The sequence below is a fragment of the Taeniopygia guttata genome, chromosome 2 (assembly GCF_048771995.1).
Source record: "Taeniopygia guttata chromosome 2, bTaeGut7.mat, whole genome shotgun sequence".
Taxonomy (NCBI): domain Eukaryota; kingdom Metazoa; phylum Chordata; class Aves; order Passeriformes; family Estrildidae; genus Taeniopygia; species Taeniopygia guttata.
In genome coordinates, this window is record NC_133026.1 from 24,826,771 (window position 1) to 24,846,177 (window position 19,407).

Sequence of the window (19,407 nt, forward strand, 5' to 3'; positions counted from 1 at the left end):
AGCCCTACAAGATGCACCCAGTCTGTTAATAATGTCCATGAACCAGAAACCATGACACAATTCCATGTATTTTTTTTAAGCCTCCCTGAGTGAGGTTGAACAGCAGCTATTCCCTGCAGCCTTGCAGCACCCACACTAGTAATGCTTTCAGAAGGTTTTTTTTTTTTTCTGATGATAAACATCTTAAGTTGAAAAATAGGAAAAATGCTGACTGCATGTCACATCAACAACTTTCAGGTAAAGAATTGTGAATTCCTTGTGAGAACTGATGAGACAACATCACCAGCATCAGAACTCTGAATAAATAAATGAATGTTCACAACTACAGGAAGCAATCTCTGCAAAAGCTAGTGTAGATTTTTACTGAAGGCCTCTCCTTACATACCGATGAGTCTGACAAGATCACAACATGATACCTGGTTCCAGGTATGAAAGACAAAATAAAGTCAGGAGGGCTAAGCAAACTTAATATGTTCCAAAAGTCTAGAAAGTACATAAGAACTCAAAAACTCTGCATATAACACAATGCAAAAAACCTACATGATGAAAGAGCTATTGGAAGAAAGCAATGTTTGACTGCTATTCAAAAAAACATTGTGGTGGAAAATCTTCTGCACCCATTTGTGCAGTTTGACTGACAGTCTGCTATATGGAGAGCCAGTGACAAGTACATTGTTAGCTCCATAAAATCAGAAAAGCAAAAGAAACCTTCCTTAGTCCCTCAGGCACACTGTGCTGAAGTGCAGTATTCTGTCTCAGCATACATTTGTACCTTTCTATTCTGCAAATATCTGGCAGAATCTTCAGTGATCTTAGGCAGCAGTCATCACCTCTCTGCTGGTGTCAGAAAACCTGTCCCAGTGCGTCTGCTCGCACTGACGTGGAGTCAGTGACACTCAGTGCTGGGTTTCCCTAGTGACAGGGAGAGGCTTCTTAAAGCCAAGTCTCTGCACTTTATGTGGCTGTGAGGCAGCTATTGCCCTTAGCAGGGTGTTAAGACGTTTTGCAGCATGTAGATACCAAGCCACAGGATGGGGGAAATGAATATGTACTTGTTTCTGTGGCCTTGAATGACCCTTATGCCAACACAGGATGTTGCAGATGTTTGTGAGATCTCACAGGTGTCTTCCTTAGAGAGAACAGATCTCAGTGTAGAGATTAGTTGCTTATTAGTCAGTTAAATCAATTCTTTGTCTTGTCTTTTAATATTTCTTTAATACAGTTCAATAACTCAATTACATTTGCTAAAAGTAGAGTTTAATATTGCTTTCGAAGTTGAAATTTTGTCGTTCTTACTCGACCACTGTTAACTGGAGTGTAACTGTTTCAGCATAACTTTTTAAACAGGCATTTCCACTTCTTTTGTTACTAACTCCAAAGCATTTGCCTCTCAAGAAATGTGAGGATGTTCTCTACAAGTCCAAAGCTGTATAAGCTCTTTGAAAGAATGAAGATGAAGAAAATACAGCATCCTGTTATAATTATGTCCATTACACCAACTGATTGATAGAGAATTAATCATGGTGTCAAATGAGTGTTGCATGCATTATTTTGCCATTTCCAGAAAGCAGCACTCACTATATGTAAATAAAATCCCAAGTTATTTTCTGAAACTACCACTAATGCTACAGATATGAAAAAATACCCCATTTAAGTAAGGAGCATATATTTCCCTGCCTGAAGTTAAGTGATTTGGGCAACAACATTTGTGTTTACTTTATATGTACAAACAAGATTAGAGGATGACAATGAAGTAAAGGACTGGCTCAGATGCAACCACCTTTCTTTTAGTTGCTAAATGGAGTATTTCGTTGCTAAATGCTACACGGATTGTCCTTGTGCTTCCATAGATGAGGGTCCTTTGACAGCCTTACTTTCATCCAAACAGAAGAGAGATTTCACAAAATATGTGGTCTAACTAATTATGTTAATAATGATTTAGAAGCTGTCCAGAAGGTACATGTTGAGGTAGATGTACCTATGCCCCATTTACACATGGCTGCTAAGAGCAGTAGGATTTTAATACTCTGAATAATATATATGTTGATGTAAATAATATGGTTCTATGACATATGCATTAAATTCTTGGAAGCAGACACTTTGCATAATTATTTTTAATTATAATACCGTACTAATGATATGTTGTATATATATATTCCTTATATATAAGGAAATAAAATTTAGGCATAACATTATAGGTGTTATAATTTAGACATTACCTTTGACTTGATTACTGCAATCTTTGATATTACAAAGAAAGAATCTGATAAAGTCCCATAGGTGTTTCTTTCATTTTTCTCCATCAATATTCTTAATATTTAATTAATTTTAAAGCAAGATAATAGTACTTCATGTGTATTTAGCTGTTGTAACAAAGGAACATCTCCATAGATGGATACAGATGCATCTGACTCATTCTGCCTGTGCTCAAAATCCAAGCCAGATCTTCTCTGGGAACCAGGGCCCACTTGGGTCAGTGCTGAGTCTAATGATTTAATTATGCTGAGATACCAGTGGGGCTCAGCAATGCACAAACACGTGTGGCTTCTTGACAGGAGCTGGTTCTCATCCGAACGGTGGGAGTATAGGCATTTTCAGCTGGCATCTGTCTCCATTTGCTGGGTGTACGTTGTCTTAAGAAAGCTTGAGTTAGAAAAAGAATCAAAAGAACATGCTCTTTTTTCTTTTACTGAAAGAGATATTTCAGGCATGCCCCTACCAGCTGGATGCCACTCAGTTCTTTAGTCACAGCTACAGGGAATGTCACTCTTTACAATTAACTGCCTGTGTGGCATTTTGTTTCCCCTTCTTTAATAATCTAATGCATATTCCTGCTCCCTTCTTTTAAACAGGACTGTCAGAGAGATGCTGCAGAAGCCAGCAAACACTAAATCTTTAGCAGAGCGATCCTCCTCTCTCCCACACTGTGTACCATTCACATGGTATGGAGAGAGCGGCAAGGGATCCAATTCTTCCAGCAACCTGCCGTCGCCTACCAGCTCAACTGAACCTTCCTCTGAAAATTTAAGCCCAGCTAAAAAAGGGTCAAAGGTAGAAAATAAAAACTACCTTATTCCCACTGTGTTGAGTAGCATAATTGGCTTTGTGATTCTGGAAAAAAGAACAGGCCAATATGTGACTACTACAATAAACAGTGCATGGTGTTCATTGTACGGTAACAGCCCATCCAAACAGAACATCTCTGTCGTTGTACCATTCCCTGTTCTACCTTTTTTACTGTCTTAATGTACATTATTCCAGTAAACTAACTGTGGTGTGCTGTACCGTAACAAGATCAAGTGGTGCCAGTGGAAATTAGCATTTGGATCCACTGAACAAATGCTAGATTTGTGCATTCAGTTATAGATCTTCTCTTCATTCTTCAGGACTGGTAGTGGGAATACCAATGTTCAAATGAGGTGTTTGCAAGCGAAGAAATGCTGTATGCTGTCAGTCATCTGCCTTTTTTCCCCCAGTAATGAAATCTGTTTGTCATGCATGCTGGATGTTGGATTTAATTCTCTGTATGAAGATGCTTGAACTGTAAATATGAAATATTGCAATTTAATACATCTGTGTGATTCCTTTCTATGTGCATGCATGTTTCAGCATGACAATTCCTTAAATAACCCTTATGAAAATAAGTATTATACTTGGCTTTCTCATGTTTATTTTCACTTCTGGAAAATATTTCTTTGCCTGTAACTTCTTATGACTTATAGCAGCTGATTGTTTTATATTTGTCTGGTAAAAAGAAACAGATATGGTTCTCAACTTTGTATAGGAATATGAATCATAAATCTAATTTCTCTGTCTTCTACCACCAAATGCATGTTCACAATAGCAGTTTCCACAGGCTTTTCATACTTTCTTGATGCCAGAAGCTGGTGATGCATTACTTCTGCTGTGCTCTTGGCTGTGCAAGATCATAGCTGTTCTTATGTTACCTGGCAGGGAGAGCAGCACAAGGCTTACAGGAGTCCAAATCAGATTGATAGAGAAGACCACCAGTGAAATCTGTTAGCAGAAATAATTTGCTTACCTCTTCTATTTTAGGGAAAAAAATTAGACCCACAAATCCTATATATGTATTGAAGCAAACATTGTTTAAAAATAGTTTTCAAATGGGGGAAAAAGCACACCCTTTTAGATAGTATTAGGTTCAGATTGTAGGGGCTATCCTAATTATTACCAGGCCTTGGCTATCTTGTGGCTTTGCTGTAAAAAATTAAATCTGAAAAGCTTAAAATCATTGTAAAGCTAAAGCTTGCAGAAAAATAGAGGTGAAAGAAAAATCAGAGTACTTAAAAAAGAAAAATATGTTTTTCACACAACAGGAGGTAGAGCTGTTGAACTCCTGGCCTAAGAACGCTGTGTGGGCTAAGGAAGCAGCTAAGGAAGCTGCTCAGATTTTCTTCTCCTCTATAAAGAGCTGGGAAAAACAGATCAGGAATTCTAAACGTAGGTGAGAGAAAAATGGGCACAAAAATATTCTTATGTTCTCTGTAAAGTTTGCAGGCTCTTAAATGAAGAGTTTCTGTACTGCTATTCAAGCTTTCAAAGCACAGTATGATACCAATATTTAGTTGGATTTCCAGCAAAAGTAAGAGGACCAACACTTCATATTTTTGGAAGTCTTCCTGTTTACAGGAAAGAAAGGTCAAATATTTGAGGGATAGATAGAAGGATAACTTTTTTAGTGTTGTTTCTCTTGTTTTAGTTTCTAAAGTGAAGATCAAAGGTGAATTGGATTTAATACTCATTTAGATGTTAGAGAGTAGAGGTCTCTGTATTGTCAAGTGTATTCAAGTTAAATGGAATATCATGGTGTCCTTAATCTTTTATATATTTTGGTTTTTTCACTGTTCTCCCTCTAGTGTGAAATACTTGTTAATTTTTGTCTTATCCTAATGGTAATTTTGTTGTATTCCTGAAAAATATGTGCCTGCTTTTGCTATTATTTTCTGTAAGATGTGATGTGTCTCATTCCATTGTTAAGAAAAAACAGGGCTTGTTTTACGGTTATTAGTTCAGTAAATAATGTTCAATATCCAAAGATATTTGTTACTTTCAGTTTCAGTTTTTTTTTTCTAAAGGCATAGGCAAAGAGGGAGGATCCTTTCACTTTTCAAGGAGATTATTTGGGACTCAGAAGTGGATTCACAGCATATTCTCTTTGCTATTTCAATAGGACTTTTCACTTCTCTCTGTTCATTAATTCTCTGTCCTATTCTTTGTGCTGCTGCCTGTGCTACACTTCTCCTAATATTTGTAGGACAGCAAATGCTAGTGATCGACCTGCAGAAGCAGTAATTTAGCTCCAGGCTGAGAGCCAGCATCTTAAGTGTCTGGATATTGCTTTTAGACACCTTTAATATTCATTGAGGCATTAAGCTGGCAAAGGTGTCTCATGGAGTAGAGAGTGGTAAAAATACTGTTCATCCTGTAAATAGTACCACTAGAAAACATTAGGCTTCCTCATGTGTATTATGATTGGTTTGGTAAATGATTAAAATCACTCCTGAGCTATGCCAACATGGAAAACACAAAGCAAATTTCCCTTTTAGATGCATCTAAACAATAATTTGTTCATTCTTACTCCTCTTTTTCTCCACAGAATTTCACATTCAATGATGATTTCAGTCCCAGCAGCACAAGTTCAGCTGATTTGAGTGGTTTAGGAGCAGAACCTAAAACACCAGGCTTCTCGCACTCCTTAGCACTGTCATCAGATGAGGTATGCGGATGAAATTGTTTAATTTAGGAAAAAGTTGTTTTCTTTTTCCTGTGGAATCTTGCTTATTACTCAAATAATAAAGGAAAGGTTTTAGGCAGTATGATTAGAGACAGAAATTAATCTTGGTTTCTGAATTTCTAAAGTATGTACATATGGACATAGATACAGATATAGATATAAATACACTAAACTAGGCCTGGGACAGTTTTGATATACCAAACATACAATACAGTTTGGTAAATGTAGTTGAGATGTAAGGCACCTTCACCTACCCCAGTTTTTACCCTGGTAGAATGACGTGTACGTGCAGTAATTGTGTGTTACTGTACCTGAATGTGTGTGTATTGATTATAACGTGTATGTCTTAATCCACTTTGCATTCTTTGTGCTTGCTTTGCACAGTGGATTTGAAATCAATTACTCCAAACCAGAGTTTTTTCATAGAATGATAAAAAGACATTAAGCTCATAAATTGGTGACATATTTGAGCTGAATATAATGTATTGAAAACACTCTTCTTAAGATACTCAATTTGTAACTCAGTTGTGGGTAAGGTTGTACAATTTGACAGTAGCTGACAGCACATCCTGTGGAGTCAGGAAATTTGTGCATTTGTTCTTTTACAAACACTCCATAAGAACTTCACATTTTTCATGTGTGATTTGAGCCAAATTGGTTTTACCGGAGAGGGAGAACTTGAAGTATCTATAGCTTCTATACCATTTTTTTGTTGTTTCAATGATAGGTAAGTTTTTTATTACTGCCTGCATGGTTTACTTGGGTTTAAAGAATGAGAGCTGTTCCGTGCAACTCTGTTTCCCAAACTGCAAGTCTACAAACCCAGCCATTCTTTTGAGGTTGCTTTTACTGCAGGTTATTAAGGGCAAAATTTATAACAAAAGGAGACAGCACAGAGGTCTGCATATGTTGTAAATTACTGAAAATAGCAAAGTCATCACTTGCACTTTATTAAGTGTTAGTACTTTCTTGATAATGTGCTTCGTTATCTTACCACGTTTGATTCCTCTTATGTATTTGATTGTGGCAATGTCCTGTTCCGAGTGATATTGAATTAAAACCTTGAAAATCCTTTCATTTTGTGTGTTCAGTTCTCTACTTTATTACTTCCAAAATACCAAGCCTGAGCAGGTCCATAAAAATTAATGTGTTTTCTCCATCCTCTGCTGTGTGCCAAATTGCTGCCTCCAGATGAGACAGCACGTTCAGCAAGAGCTGCCCTGGAAACCTCCCTGGCCACGCTGGGCAGGGAGGAGGCTGGTGCTGCTCCTCAGCCTTCCACAGCGCATTGCTGCAAGCACTCCTCCGCTCTGGCTTCCTGAGGAGCCCATCAGCATTTAAAGAAAAAGTAAAAATTGAAGGGTGGGGAGAGAACCCAGTTCGTGCAGTCGGTTCTCCTCTAAACCTCTTTGCTTCTGGAAATAATTCTTTTTAAAGAAATCTTGTTGGTTTTAAGTAGCCATATCTGTTTGCAAACCTTGGTGCTGCCATTGCCTGAACTTTTACATGCTGTTATGTGTTTGGTATTTTGTTTCTATAATGCTTTTCTTTCCTGTTTCTTTGTTGCTCCCTCACTCAGAGCCTGGATATGATTGATGATGAGGTGAGATACTAGCGTGCTGTTGTGGTGAATCGTGTGGCAATGTACCGTCTCTTTTGCAGAGTCACATTTCTTGTCTTGTCTTGTGATGTTGGGTGGCAAACACCCTTGTTGGCACAGAACACACAGATGTCACTGGCTCCTCTTTCCTTGTCTTGAGTTGCCCTCTCGTTGCTGGGAGTTTTCAAGGCCACAGCAAACTGCAGGTTTTGTGGTATGCTGGAAGTGGGAGGATGGTCAGTGTCAAAGCAAATCTACCACGCCAGGCATCAGCTGTGCTGAGCTCATGCTGGCAATAGCAGAAGAAAAAGACAGTGTCCAGCCCGACAACTGGACAGCCAGAAGCTGAGAGAGCTCCCAGCATCATCTAACCTGATGTAAAAGCTTCTCTAACAGCAGACAGCTGCTGCAGCCTGTAGCAGCTGCTTTGCTGACTACAAGGACAGAATAGCTTTTGTTTCAAGCCCCACTGGCATACCCGTGGGTGGAATAAAGTGGCAGAGCAGGGACATGGGTCTGCTCCAGCAGTGGACGCCACACTTGCCCTTTTTGGTAGGGTTTGTGCTCTCACCCACAGCAGCACAACATGGTGAGAGCAGGGCCAGGGTGTGGGATCACTGCGTGTCCTGTACCACTCCTCTGTGTCATCTCGTATGTCTTCTTCCATAGACAGTATCAGTCTCACTAGCTGTTTGGTGTCATCGCTTTGAACTCTAGAGTGGTTTTCTCAGGGTTTTATTTTCATTAAGATCTGTGAATGAACCCAGGAAGTGGAATGCACAGTTCATTGCATCCTTTAGAAATCTTCTAATTTGAAGGAAAAATTATTGTGAGGGAATGGGAACATACATGGTTTGAATTGTGCCACCTGGCCATTTCAGTCCCTGCTCGGGTTTAAAGGAAGGCCAGTTCCTTTTTCTTCTGTGATTCTATAGTTCTTCTGTGATTCATTCTTAGGTGTCTGGTTAGATCAAGATGTAATACAGCAGTGTGAAATTGTTATTATTGTAGTGCAAAGACAGTCAAGATAGCTCTGCTCTGATGCTGGCAGTTTGTGCAGAAAAATGTTGTTACTCATCTGTGTTACCCTTTAATAATAATGTGGAACATTTTTGTCACAGATCCTTGACGATGGACAGTCTCCAAAGCACAGTCAGTGTCAGAGTCGTGCTGTTCACGAGTGGAGTGTGCAGCAGGTCTCCCACTGGTTGATGAGCCTGAACCTTGAACAATATGTTTCTGAATTCAGTGCCCAGAACATTAATGGGGAGCATCTCCTTCAGCTGGATGGCAGTAAGCTCAAGGTAATTAACTGACTGGGCTTCAAGATTAACTATAGTAATTTTTCGTCACTACATCATCTCAAAGGCAGTAGGAATTCATCCAGAAAGCAGCAAATCCTTGTGTATGGAGTCATGATAGACCAGAATAATAAACAGAAAAGTATAAAGCCACAGCAACAGTTGAAGAAATTCCCATATGCACATGGATTCAGAAGCTTCAGATATGCAAGCCTTTTGCTTTGTGAAAATTCTTGGCGTATATAATGTACCCATATTTGCATGTGCAAATCAAACAGCAGTGTGTGAAAGTGGTATTTGCATGCACATATTTCTCATCCAGCTCTATTTTGTGAAAGGGGGATTCTGAGAAGACAGTGAATAGACATATCAGAAATAGCAAGGGAATAATGGATTAATGGGATATGGGAGGCATAAGCTGATACCAGTTGTAGTATGTTAGAACTAAATACAGTTTTGATGTATAAAGTATGCATTGTTTCTTGTAGTAAAAATATGAGCCTGCTTAATAAAAGAAAGGATGGAATTGCAGGAAGCTCAGTAGGTCTAAAAGTCCAAATTTGGTATTTCCCTTCTGATTTTTCTAGTGGCACTTCACTAAGTGTCTTAGAAGACTGCAGGTGAACTTTTAACTAAGGCAGGGCAGCTAAAATTTGGAAGTCTTGTTCTATGTGATGTGGACTTACATTATTTTAATAAAATTGTTTATTTGCTTTATTTGATCAATGAAATCAACATAGGTGGTGGCAGTGAGGTCTCGTCTTTAATATTCTAGAAGTAGAAAGCATGAAGTGTGGTACTTGCACATCAGTGATGTATCTGAGTCTGTTACAGATTGATTTTGTTGTTACAGTCTTCTAAGGAGAATTACTACTAGAATATGAAAATAAAACATGATAAATTAAAGCATAAGAAATTCTTCTAAATTTTGTTTTCCCCACCTCAGGCTCTTGGTATGACATCTTCCCAGGACAGAGCAATCATTAAGAGAAAGCTAAAGGAAATGAAAGCATCCTTGGAGAAGGCTCGCAAAGCTCAAGAGAAAATGGAAAAGCAAAGGGAAAAGCTTCGAAAGAAGGAACAAGAGCAGCTGCAGAGGAGATCAAAGAAAACAGACAAGTGTTCATCAGATGCAACAGAGGGCACTAATGAGCAGTGATAAGCAGAAGAGCTGCTGTGTTTGGCAAGTGGAGGCATGTCACGGAAAGAGAAACTCTTATCCACTCTGATGCCCCTTCAGCTTTCTTGTGTTCATCACCCAAGATTGTGTACAGAGACATGGCTGTACATAGAATGACTAGGGAAATTTATATTGTGTCTCATTTTCTTTCCTGCATATCCAGTTCACGCTCATTGCTGTTGCCATGTGAAACAATCCCAGCCCCTCGGTTTGTTCTGTTCTTGTTGACAGCTAACAGATTTCATTTTTGTGTGGTGGTGTTTCCTTCCAGACTACTCTTCTCTGTTGAGCTCTGTGTGTTTGGTCACTTTAGTAACCAGCATGATGCCGAGGAACATGTCCACTGCTTCACCTCCTCTGAATAGGATGGCCAGTCAGCATGGCTGGGGAACATTTCTTCAGCTGGATAAAAGGAGTTGTGCTCTGTCTGATAAGATCTGACTTAACTTTCTGACTGGAAGTAAATCTTCTTTACGGTGTTTGGATACTCAGTTCAGTCTGCTGGAGTAAGTTTTATCTTGCGTCAGTACCTTCAAGCAACACTGCTCTGAAAACTGTTCAGTGACTTCTTATACACTGGAGATAAAGACAGGAGAGTCAATATTCCCCCTGGGTAAAGGACAGGAGGTGAAACTCTTTCTGTTTACTGTACAATAGTTAATCCAGGAAGGAGGCAAAGCCTTAAATGGTTATGTGGGTTTACATAGAAATCTGAGGATAACATTTATCCTTTAGATATCTGAGCAAGGATGAATTTCTAACTACAGCACAGCGTATAAATCTGTATAAATTGTATTGTACTCCCAGTGTGTAGGCAACTTCCTTATACCACACTCAACTTTTTTTTCATGTGCTTTATACAGGAAACTGGGTTTATTTTGTTTCAAGTTAGTTTTTCCCCAGGAAGAACACCACATCTTCAGATTCGTTCTCCAGTCGGTAAGCACTGGGAGAATAAGCTTTGTGCTGTGCTATTATGAAGCTGGTATTGGAAGCAATTATCAAACTTGAGTTTGCTGTAGATTTTGAGTTTTTACAGAAGTGCACTTTAAGAAGAGGAAGATGAGTGATCCTGGTTAAAATTAAACTCAGTACATTCCTGTTAAGGGCAATGCTGCCATGGAGGTGATGGTTATTTAATACAAAGCTCCCATGCTGTAACTGTTTTGATTGCTATATTTAAAGAATATCCAACCAAAACCTGAATTTTTGGGCTTTGCCTGTAGAATGTTTTGATGGCTTAGCAGTGGTCATACTTCAGGGATTTCTGGGGTGTGTTGAGGCCATGGATGAAGCCTGCTGTGTAGTTTTGACTGTGACTGAAGCAGTGTATGGTGTTACTGCCTCAACAACAGTACTGAACTGTACAGTATTGCTTCAAAAGAAGGGACAGACAGTGGGCAGATCTCCACAACAAGGAGCTGCTGGAGCAGCTGCTCCAGGCAGGAGCTGACTGCTCCACAGTCAAAGCTGACTGTGTACGGTGGAGAGACGTCACTTCCCACTCATGCAGCCTGCAAGTGGCAGTCTTCATCTAGCTGTGCAAACCCAGAAATTGTTTAAGATGGTGATGTAAAGTTAGAATCTTGAACCTAAAAATGCCAGCCTAGAATTGAAAATTCCTCTGAAGAAAATGTGTGTTTTAGTTTGGCTTGGCTTCTCTTCTGCTCTGTACTTCATGGCATTCAGATTTGTGTCTGCAAAGTTCTCTGAAGCTCAGTTTTGGAACGCTTAGGGTGCACTGTTAATAGTTACATTTCTCTTGATCCTAATAATTTCTTTGGCATGTAAAATGGTCTGTAAACTGAGAGGGCCTAGTTCATTCCAAAATTAATACACAACAGATCTACTTAGCATTAGCTTTATTTTTCCTTCCAAATCCAATTTCTACAAATTTTTGATGTAAATTTTATTCAGATCTAAAATTGAAATTACCGTAAGAGATACTTGCTGATATTTCTAAAGGCTTGTGCTACTTTTCTTGAGATAAACCACCAGCAGCAAAATACACCTGCTAACAAAAAATTACACATTGCAGTAAATCCTTCTGTGTTCATTCATAGGAGAAAAAATTTACAAATGTTTAACAGCCTCATAAAACTAGCATTCTTAGAGGGTACCTGGAAGAAACTGGAAGTTTAATATTTTAAATACAATGTTGATAAATGCATTAGATGATTATTTTCTTTTTAAATTATGTTTACATTGTAGTAATGTTTAAGTGGTTGTATATAATAATCTAAGGCAATATTTCTGTTTTACGTTCTTTTTTTTATTTAGAAACCAGAACAGACGGCTTGGCATTACATATTGAGTTTTCATTCTTGCTTCTTAAAATGGTGCCTAGTTAATCTCTTTGTAAATCATGTTCTTACTCTGCAGAATAACTAATTCAACTTAAGTCCTTTAAGTATTCAGGGGATTTTTACTGCTTTGTGATAATGTTATTTTGTTATTCTCAGACCAAAAACATCAACAAAAATTAAACTTCAAAAAAACTAGTGGGTTACATTTAAGTTAAAACCATTAAAATGCATTATGATCAACTTGTGCAAACAAAGGAAACAGAACAATGACAAGAGTTTTGCTGTTCTTTCTGTGATGAAAGATTTATGTGGTTCCTTTTACAAAATATGAACATCAGTCTTGGGAAGTGCAGAAATGTCACCAGATAACAGACGTGAAGCACAGTTTGAAACTTTTTTGCTATTCTATAGGACTTTTAAAGCTGTGTTACAATTTTTTCCCCTTGTATTGAATTATGACTTATAAGGAAAAAAAAGGATGGCTGTTTCATCATTCTGAACTTAAACTTCCTGTAAACCAGTGCTAAGTCAGACTAATGTGGGGCTGGCTTAATGTAACAAGAAACAAATTTTCTGTGCTGAATGGCTGGACTGCCTTTTTCACGGTTTGGCACACCTACAGGCATAATGTCGCCTATATTGTATATTTATTTGTGGAGCTACAGCTCTTTTGATGAGACTAACTTGCCTGGCCACCAGTGAACAGGCAGTGTGGTGCTTCCACACCTCAAGACATGTGCTTGTGTCATCATTACACCTGGGTGGTGCCCCAAGTTATTTTCTCCCTGCTTAGGGTGGTAGACCAGTTCTGTAAACTCTAGTTCTGCTCGTTGCTGCAGTATTGCAAGTTGTGAATATACAGAGCCTCTAAAAAGGTGAAGAATGGAGAGTTAGGAAAAAGTAGAAGTCTTAAAAATAGAGAATGAAATGTACAACACTGCAGGTTACTTTAGTCCTAAAAACCCTAGTGCTTATTCTGAGATCGTGAGGAGAGCAGTGGCTCCTTGTTCTGTTCAAATCAGCCAAACATACTGACATTCACTTCCAGCTTGTATCTTCCCATTTCTTCACAGGTGGGTTTCTGCACCCATGCAGCAACTTGTTAAACTCCCTGTTGGGTTTCAGTCTGCCCAGAGAGACCAGGCCAGGGGTGAGGAAGGAGCTGCACCCCTTCACTGCAATGCACAGAGAGTTGCCCACTGTCTGCATCTCACCCGCCGCCCTGAGCAGGTCCTGGTGGGGGTTGCTGGGGGTGGAGCCTGTTGAAGATCATGCGTTGGAATTACACAGTGGAACAGAAGCCAGTAATAAAAAGATGAATGGCATTAGATGTTTGTATTTCAGTGTATACAAATACTTCTGTATTTTTTCAACTTCTCAAATTTTTTTTGCAATGGCATCTCTTTTGCTATGACTGTAGTCTGCTGCAGGGATACCACAAGAATTGAACTTTTACTAGAATTACTGAGCAGCTTTCCTCTAATACTTGCCAGCCCTTAGCTGTCATTAACATTCAGAGGTGCTTGACACCTGAGATCAGGGTTCCTCATACTTTATTGCTTCCATCAAACCCTCCTGTGCTCCTGAGCTGCTACACCTTCGCCTCCTGGCCCATGGACCAGTAAGAGGTGGGCAGTGTAATTTTTGAGAATGAATTGTGTTCCACTTCCAAGAGAAAGAAGAGAAAGAAATGCCACTCTTGCATGTAGTGCAGAACACTGTTCTACAGTAGTATGGAAGAGGATCATCATGTAGTTGGGTGTCAGTGTTCTAGCAAGGAAACACATTTTTTGTGATTTTAACCCAAACTTTGATTTGTATTGAAGAACTTTCAGCAGTTAGTTTCTGAGCAGGATGACAGGTGAAATCCAAGGAGACTTGCCCACTCGCTAGAGTGGAGTGTGGGTCATCTGTAGATGGCTTTTTGTCAGCCTTCCTATGGATTTTTCTGGACTTTTTTCTGTACCTGTGAAACTGCTTTTTCAAAGCTATAATATAGTTAGTCATGACATTGAGCCCTCCAAACCCTCAATACAAAATGAGCTTTCTGTTACTAACCAGCTGTACCAACTGGTACTTTTGCTTTTAGCATTAAGAAATTGTTTAAAAAATGCACATCTTACAGAAAGGTTTGGTGGTAGTGCCTTGGGCTGCTCATTTCTTTTGGAAGTGTGGATTGTGTTAAGAACCAGCAGTTTGTGAAACCTGCTGAGTTAGGCAGGTCTCTTCTTCCAAAGAGGTGAGGAAGGCTCACAGCTCACGAGGTCAGATCCGACTCTCGTAACCCGGGAGCCTGGGGCTCCTGCTGGGTTTCCAGCGGGACCTTTGCCACTGCCACCAGTGGAAGTGGATTTGGGCCCCGTGCAGAAGTGTCTGAAGGAAAGGAGGATCTCAGGGCACCAGACATAGGAGTAACCAGCCTATTTGGAAGTGAAGAGTGCACAGTGAACATCTTCTGACTCTATACTTTCCCATACACATTCACTCAACAACTGCTTTCATATTTTCCAGTCATACTGCAACGGTATCTCTCTGGTCACTGACAAGTGTTACACACATTGCTAGAAGACCAGGCAGCTAAAAGACTAAAATGCACTGTGCTTACTGTAAAAATTGGCTTCTTACATTGCTTCTTTTTAATGGTTAAAGAGATAGTTGTGCTTCAGATTTTTTCCCTTTTCTGTTCTTTTTTTAAGGAGGTCAAATGTATATGAAATGCATGTTATTCTGAACTTTTTGTTTGTACATCTTGGTGTCTGATCACCTGCATGAAGGACACAGTAGTGCCATGTCTGAGCTTGTTCTCTTGTGCTTGGTTGATATGAACTTCTCTAGATTGTTGAGTTTTCCCCAGGATAACTTTGTTTAACATTTAGTCATTGGGAGGCATCAAAAGAAAACATCATGGTGGCCCTTTGTTTTCTTACAGTTGAAATACAAACAACAAAGCTTTGTGGTTTGAAGTTAATTTGTTAGTGTAAATAAATTTCTTGCCAATGAGTATTATTGTTGTTAGACAACGAATGCAATAAAAAGAGAAATCCTGAATCTTTATTAGAATTTGTAATGAGTCCTCACTTTTCTGCCCTTTTCTTTGTCATTCCAGAAGAAATTATAAATGGTGAGGACAACCAGACAGCTGCATGGATCAGGCTAGGGGGTCAGGGGAATATGTACCTTGCCCTGCTTGTTCTTTGCTTCCTTCTACTCAGCCAAAGATTATTTTAATCCCAGTTCTTGGTCAAATTGGCATGATTCACAAGCCTGCAAGTGGGTCTCATTTACACTGTAACTATGTAGAAAGAAGTAAAAAAATTTATCTATTAAGAAAAAAGATGGTCATTTTTCTTCATATGAAGGTGAAGTGTAGCATGCAGTCTTTTGCTGCAGGTTGATATAAAAATAGGCTGCTTTCAAGTTGATAGTGGTCAGTGTTTGTGTGTTTAAAAGATCTGGATCGATTTTGTTGCATAAAAACATACTAGACTCAAGTGTGAGTTATTTATAATGGGCATTTTATACATTCAAAGTACAGCAGTTCTTTTACTGAGTATCTTTAATAAGTCTTTTATTTATTTGATTTTAGTAAAGCATTAAGTTAGGGAAAATCGAAGGGCACAAACTGTGCAATTTGTATAGTCATTTCAGTGGATTTACATCCAGCAGAATCTAGGCCAAACACTGTGCACTTAATCTGCCTAACCTAGTTTGTGTTTCCCAATGACTGAATCATAAATCTTACCTTCCACTAATACAGGCACCACCTGCAAGAAGATAAAAAGAAATCCTCAATTTATAAAATCATTATCTTAATTAGAATAGATATACTAAGATGCTCCGGGTCCACAACTGACATGCAAAATGTGTCTGCTGAGCAGCTCCCTAGGCCTGGAGCCATCTATACATACGTCTTTCTTGTTTGTGCCAGTTGCCTCAGATAGCTGCAGCTGGCTTTCGGAAGCATGTTAAGATGATGGGTTATGCCCTCCTTGGGCTTGCAAGCCTGGATTTTCCCTGTGCAGGTTACTTGGTAATTGGGAGGCCAGGCTTGAGCTGCATCTTCCACCGCTACTGTTTCTGCACTGAGGCTGCCAGGAGGTAGAAGCTGCACCCCAGCGTGGCTCTTGCTGCACAACACCCGCTTGCTGTCTGTGTCCTGCCCACCTGAACACTGGTGGCCCTGCTGCAATTCCCACCTCTGCCCTGCAAGGCTGGGATACCTGTGGAGGAGGTTGGCAATGGGCTTCCTGCCCTCCCCACCTCAGGTCAAAATGTTCCTGTCAGTAGCAGCAGATAGCTATGATGTCTCTCAAACGCTGTAGGAAAAGAAGGCCCCTCACTTGCCCATGGTTCCATCTGTAGGCAGACCAACAGGAAAATCTTCAGCACAGGAGCAATTTAGAACAGAAAAAAAGCCAGTGGTGACTGAAGACAGTTTTGATTTTCTGAAAGGCCAAAACCAATAAAAAAAACAGTTTGACAAGATCCAACAACATGTAGATTTGCTAATTTGAAGATGTTTTAAGCAACAGTAAAATGTGAAAATAATGTTTTGGTGGGTAACCTCTGCACTGCTGAGGGAAGTGGCTGTTGCCCTTCTACAACCAAAGAGTAAATCCAGGACCCACAGAGGGACTGATTGGCATTTCAGCTGCGTCACTGCTACTGATAAGTGATGTAACTCTTTAGAACACAGCACTTCAGAACAAAAAATGGCACAATCCTAGAATAATCACTTTAGAATACTGGTGCAAGCCACTGACGGCTACTCAAATGAGTGAATAGCCCAACCTCTCCTTACTATGAGAACTTCCTTCAGAGCAGTTCTTTCAGCTTGGCCTCCAGGGACAATACCTGTTCTTCAAGGCTGAAAATGGATTACAATTTCCTGTAAGAATGTACACCGCTTAGGAGGGAAGCTGAAAGTGTCCTGCAGGGAGAGAAGTTGCTAAGGAAGGAGCGGCAAAGCCGGAGTTAGGTAATGCCGCAGTACAGCGAAGGATGAGACAAAAGCTGCCCTCATTCAGGGTTGGCTCTGCTCTGTGGAAGGGCTACATGCCATGGGCAGCAAAAGGCTCAGAACTGTGGTCCAAACAGATGGTTCTTGTCACAAAGGCAGTGAAACCTGGGCAGTACTCAAGTCCCCAGATAACTGAGCATTTTGGAGAGGAGCTGTCAGCAGAGTTTGTGCACAGACCTGCTAATGCAGAGCCACCCCACAGAGACAAATCAATTAGCTGTGTGATTTACTGCCACCCAAGTCTGCCCTCCAGCCATCACTGACCCCTGCAGTGCTGTTGGGATGAAAACATCACAAATAGCAGGGGCACTGTTGGTGTGTGGGTGGGTGTGAGTCTCTGCCGTGCAGCAGAGGGGAGCTGCTGGCCTTTGGAAGGGCCAGCATGGCACTGGCTGTTCTTCAGCCTCACACAGCTCTTGTGCCCAGGGACGTGCCCTACACCACGGTGCCTGTGCCAGCAAGCCAGTGGTGGAGGGCTTGGGGAGGAGCAGAGGCTTTCTGGGGCAGGAGGGGATGTGGCAAGACAAGGAAGTGGGATGACACTGTCCTTCCTGCACAGCAGCACAGCCCTGGCACAAGCCTTGGCACTGACTTTCTCTAGAGCTGTCCCTTTTGCTCAGGAAAAGAGCAGTTACTCTTTTCCTACCAGTGGGTGGAAGCCATTAGGCTGTTGAAAAGGAAAGGTGCAGGAGTCAAGAGGTGCCAGTACATACATTTACTGTTCAGAGCCCCTGCTCAACCAAACCTCAGCCTGCAGTACTGCCTCTTCTCAGACAGAACAGCAGAACACAGACAGAGGAGGGTTTGCACATATTCCACATCCCATCTCAGCATTTGAGCCACTACAGAGCAGGTTAGTTGGTCCGTCTTCAAGGCAGAAGCACTCCTGTATTTTCTGGACTTCCCATGTACTATTCAGGTTAGAGGGGCTGTGTCTGATGCTGGAGCAGAGGCAGGAGGGAACAGCAAAGCCAGCTTAGCAATTAGCACCCAGGGACTGGCTCTGGCTCGCTCTCCTCCCATGCTTGCATTTCAGGAGCAGCCTGACTTTTTTTTGGAAGAAACTGCAGTGGTGGAAGAACTGCAGTGAGGAAAAGCTACTGCATCAGCTGAAGGATGCAGAGAGGCTGGTGGCCCTCAGGGACATCTGTGTGGTGGCAGCATTTGGAGGGGCTGCCAGGATGCTGAAAAGGGCCAGTGCAGGCAGCACAGGGGCAACCCCAGCAGGAGTGATCTCAGATGTAACACAGAGCCTTTAGCTGAATGTCAGCAACTCTCACAAAACTGGAGAGCTGATCACAGGTGGGAACTCAGAAGGACAGAAAGTACAGCAGGAGCTGCTCTGAGGGTAAGGGCATCTACACTAATGCTAGAAGAGCTCACTCCACGAGCTCCAGCTTCAAAGGACACTGAGTTCAGTTCATTACAAATGACTGTTAACATCATCCCAAAAACACTAACTGAAGGAAACCTGGGGGGATTTTGGCAGTGCAAAGTGTCAGTAACCAATGCCAGGTAAACATGAAGGGCTGCCTAGTGCACAGCAGTGCTGCAGAAATCAACTCCACACCAGCTGAAATTAAACACAGAACGTATGACCATGGCTCGGGGGAGTCACTGCAATGCACCCAGAAATGCTCATGTTGTGGTGACAGACAATAGGAACTGCAAACGCACTTCCTGCTGAAGGTGTGCAGGAGGTGTTTCCCACTCTTTAAGAGAGAAAAAAAAAAAGCTTTTCTAACCTCCTTTTGAAAGACCCAGTCAGAAACCTCTCCACAGTGATGCCCTACTCTTTTCACATCGGATTAAAACAAATTTATAAAACTGAACATTGGGAAATGGCTTTAAATGGGAAAGGGAAATGAATGAGACTGAAATGACATTTATTCTCCTTCCGTTATTTTGGAAGCATTAGGAAAAGACAATGGGAAGGTTTGGAAGAAAAACCCCTAGCACAGTCCCTGGGAAGGCCCAGGGATCAGTGACAAGAATGCACACCACACTGGTAGTCAGCAATTATCATTTACAAAATCAGTTTTCTCATGGGGGGGAAAAAAACCCAAACAACAAACCAAAAATCCAGCTAGCATATAGTTCAGTGTCTGACAGTTTAGTTATTTATAATCTGAAATTAAACTTCCTCCCCATTACATAGATAAACTAATTTCTCACCTTCAATTCCATGTTCTTTACTATAGTGTAGAAGTCTCATTTTGGAGAGGAAGACTAAAATACATTTCCA

At 40.6% G+C, this 19,407-nt stretch overlaps 1 protein-coding gene across 4 annotated transcripts in view; it reads left to right on the top strand.

Annotated features, from left to right (window-relative positions):
- Positions 1-15,196, top strand: part of PPP1R9A (protein phosphatase 1 regulatory subunit 9A) — a 129,514-nt gene extending 114,318 nt beyond the window's left edge. For 2 of the 4 annotated variants that reach the window (XM_030264681.4, XM_030264686.4), the window contains 5 exons: positions 2,853-3,051; positions 5,618-5,737; positions 7,335-7,358; positions 8,477-8,659; positions 9,603-15,196. In XM_030264681.4, the coding sequence (XP_030120541.4) occupies positions 2,853-3,051; positions 5,618-5,737; positions 7,335-7,358; positions 8,477-8,659; positions 9,603-9,815 (739 nt within the window). In that variant the 3' untranslated portion in view covers positions 9,816-15,196. The remainder of the gene's footprint in view (positions 1-2,852; positions 3,052-5,617; positions 5,738-7,334; positions 7,359-8,476; positions 8,660-9,602) is intronic. The other 2 variants (XM_030264684.4, XM_030264689.4) reach the window with 2 other exon arrangements.
- Positions 15,197-19,407: the final 4,211 nt, after the last annotated feature.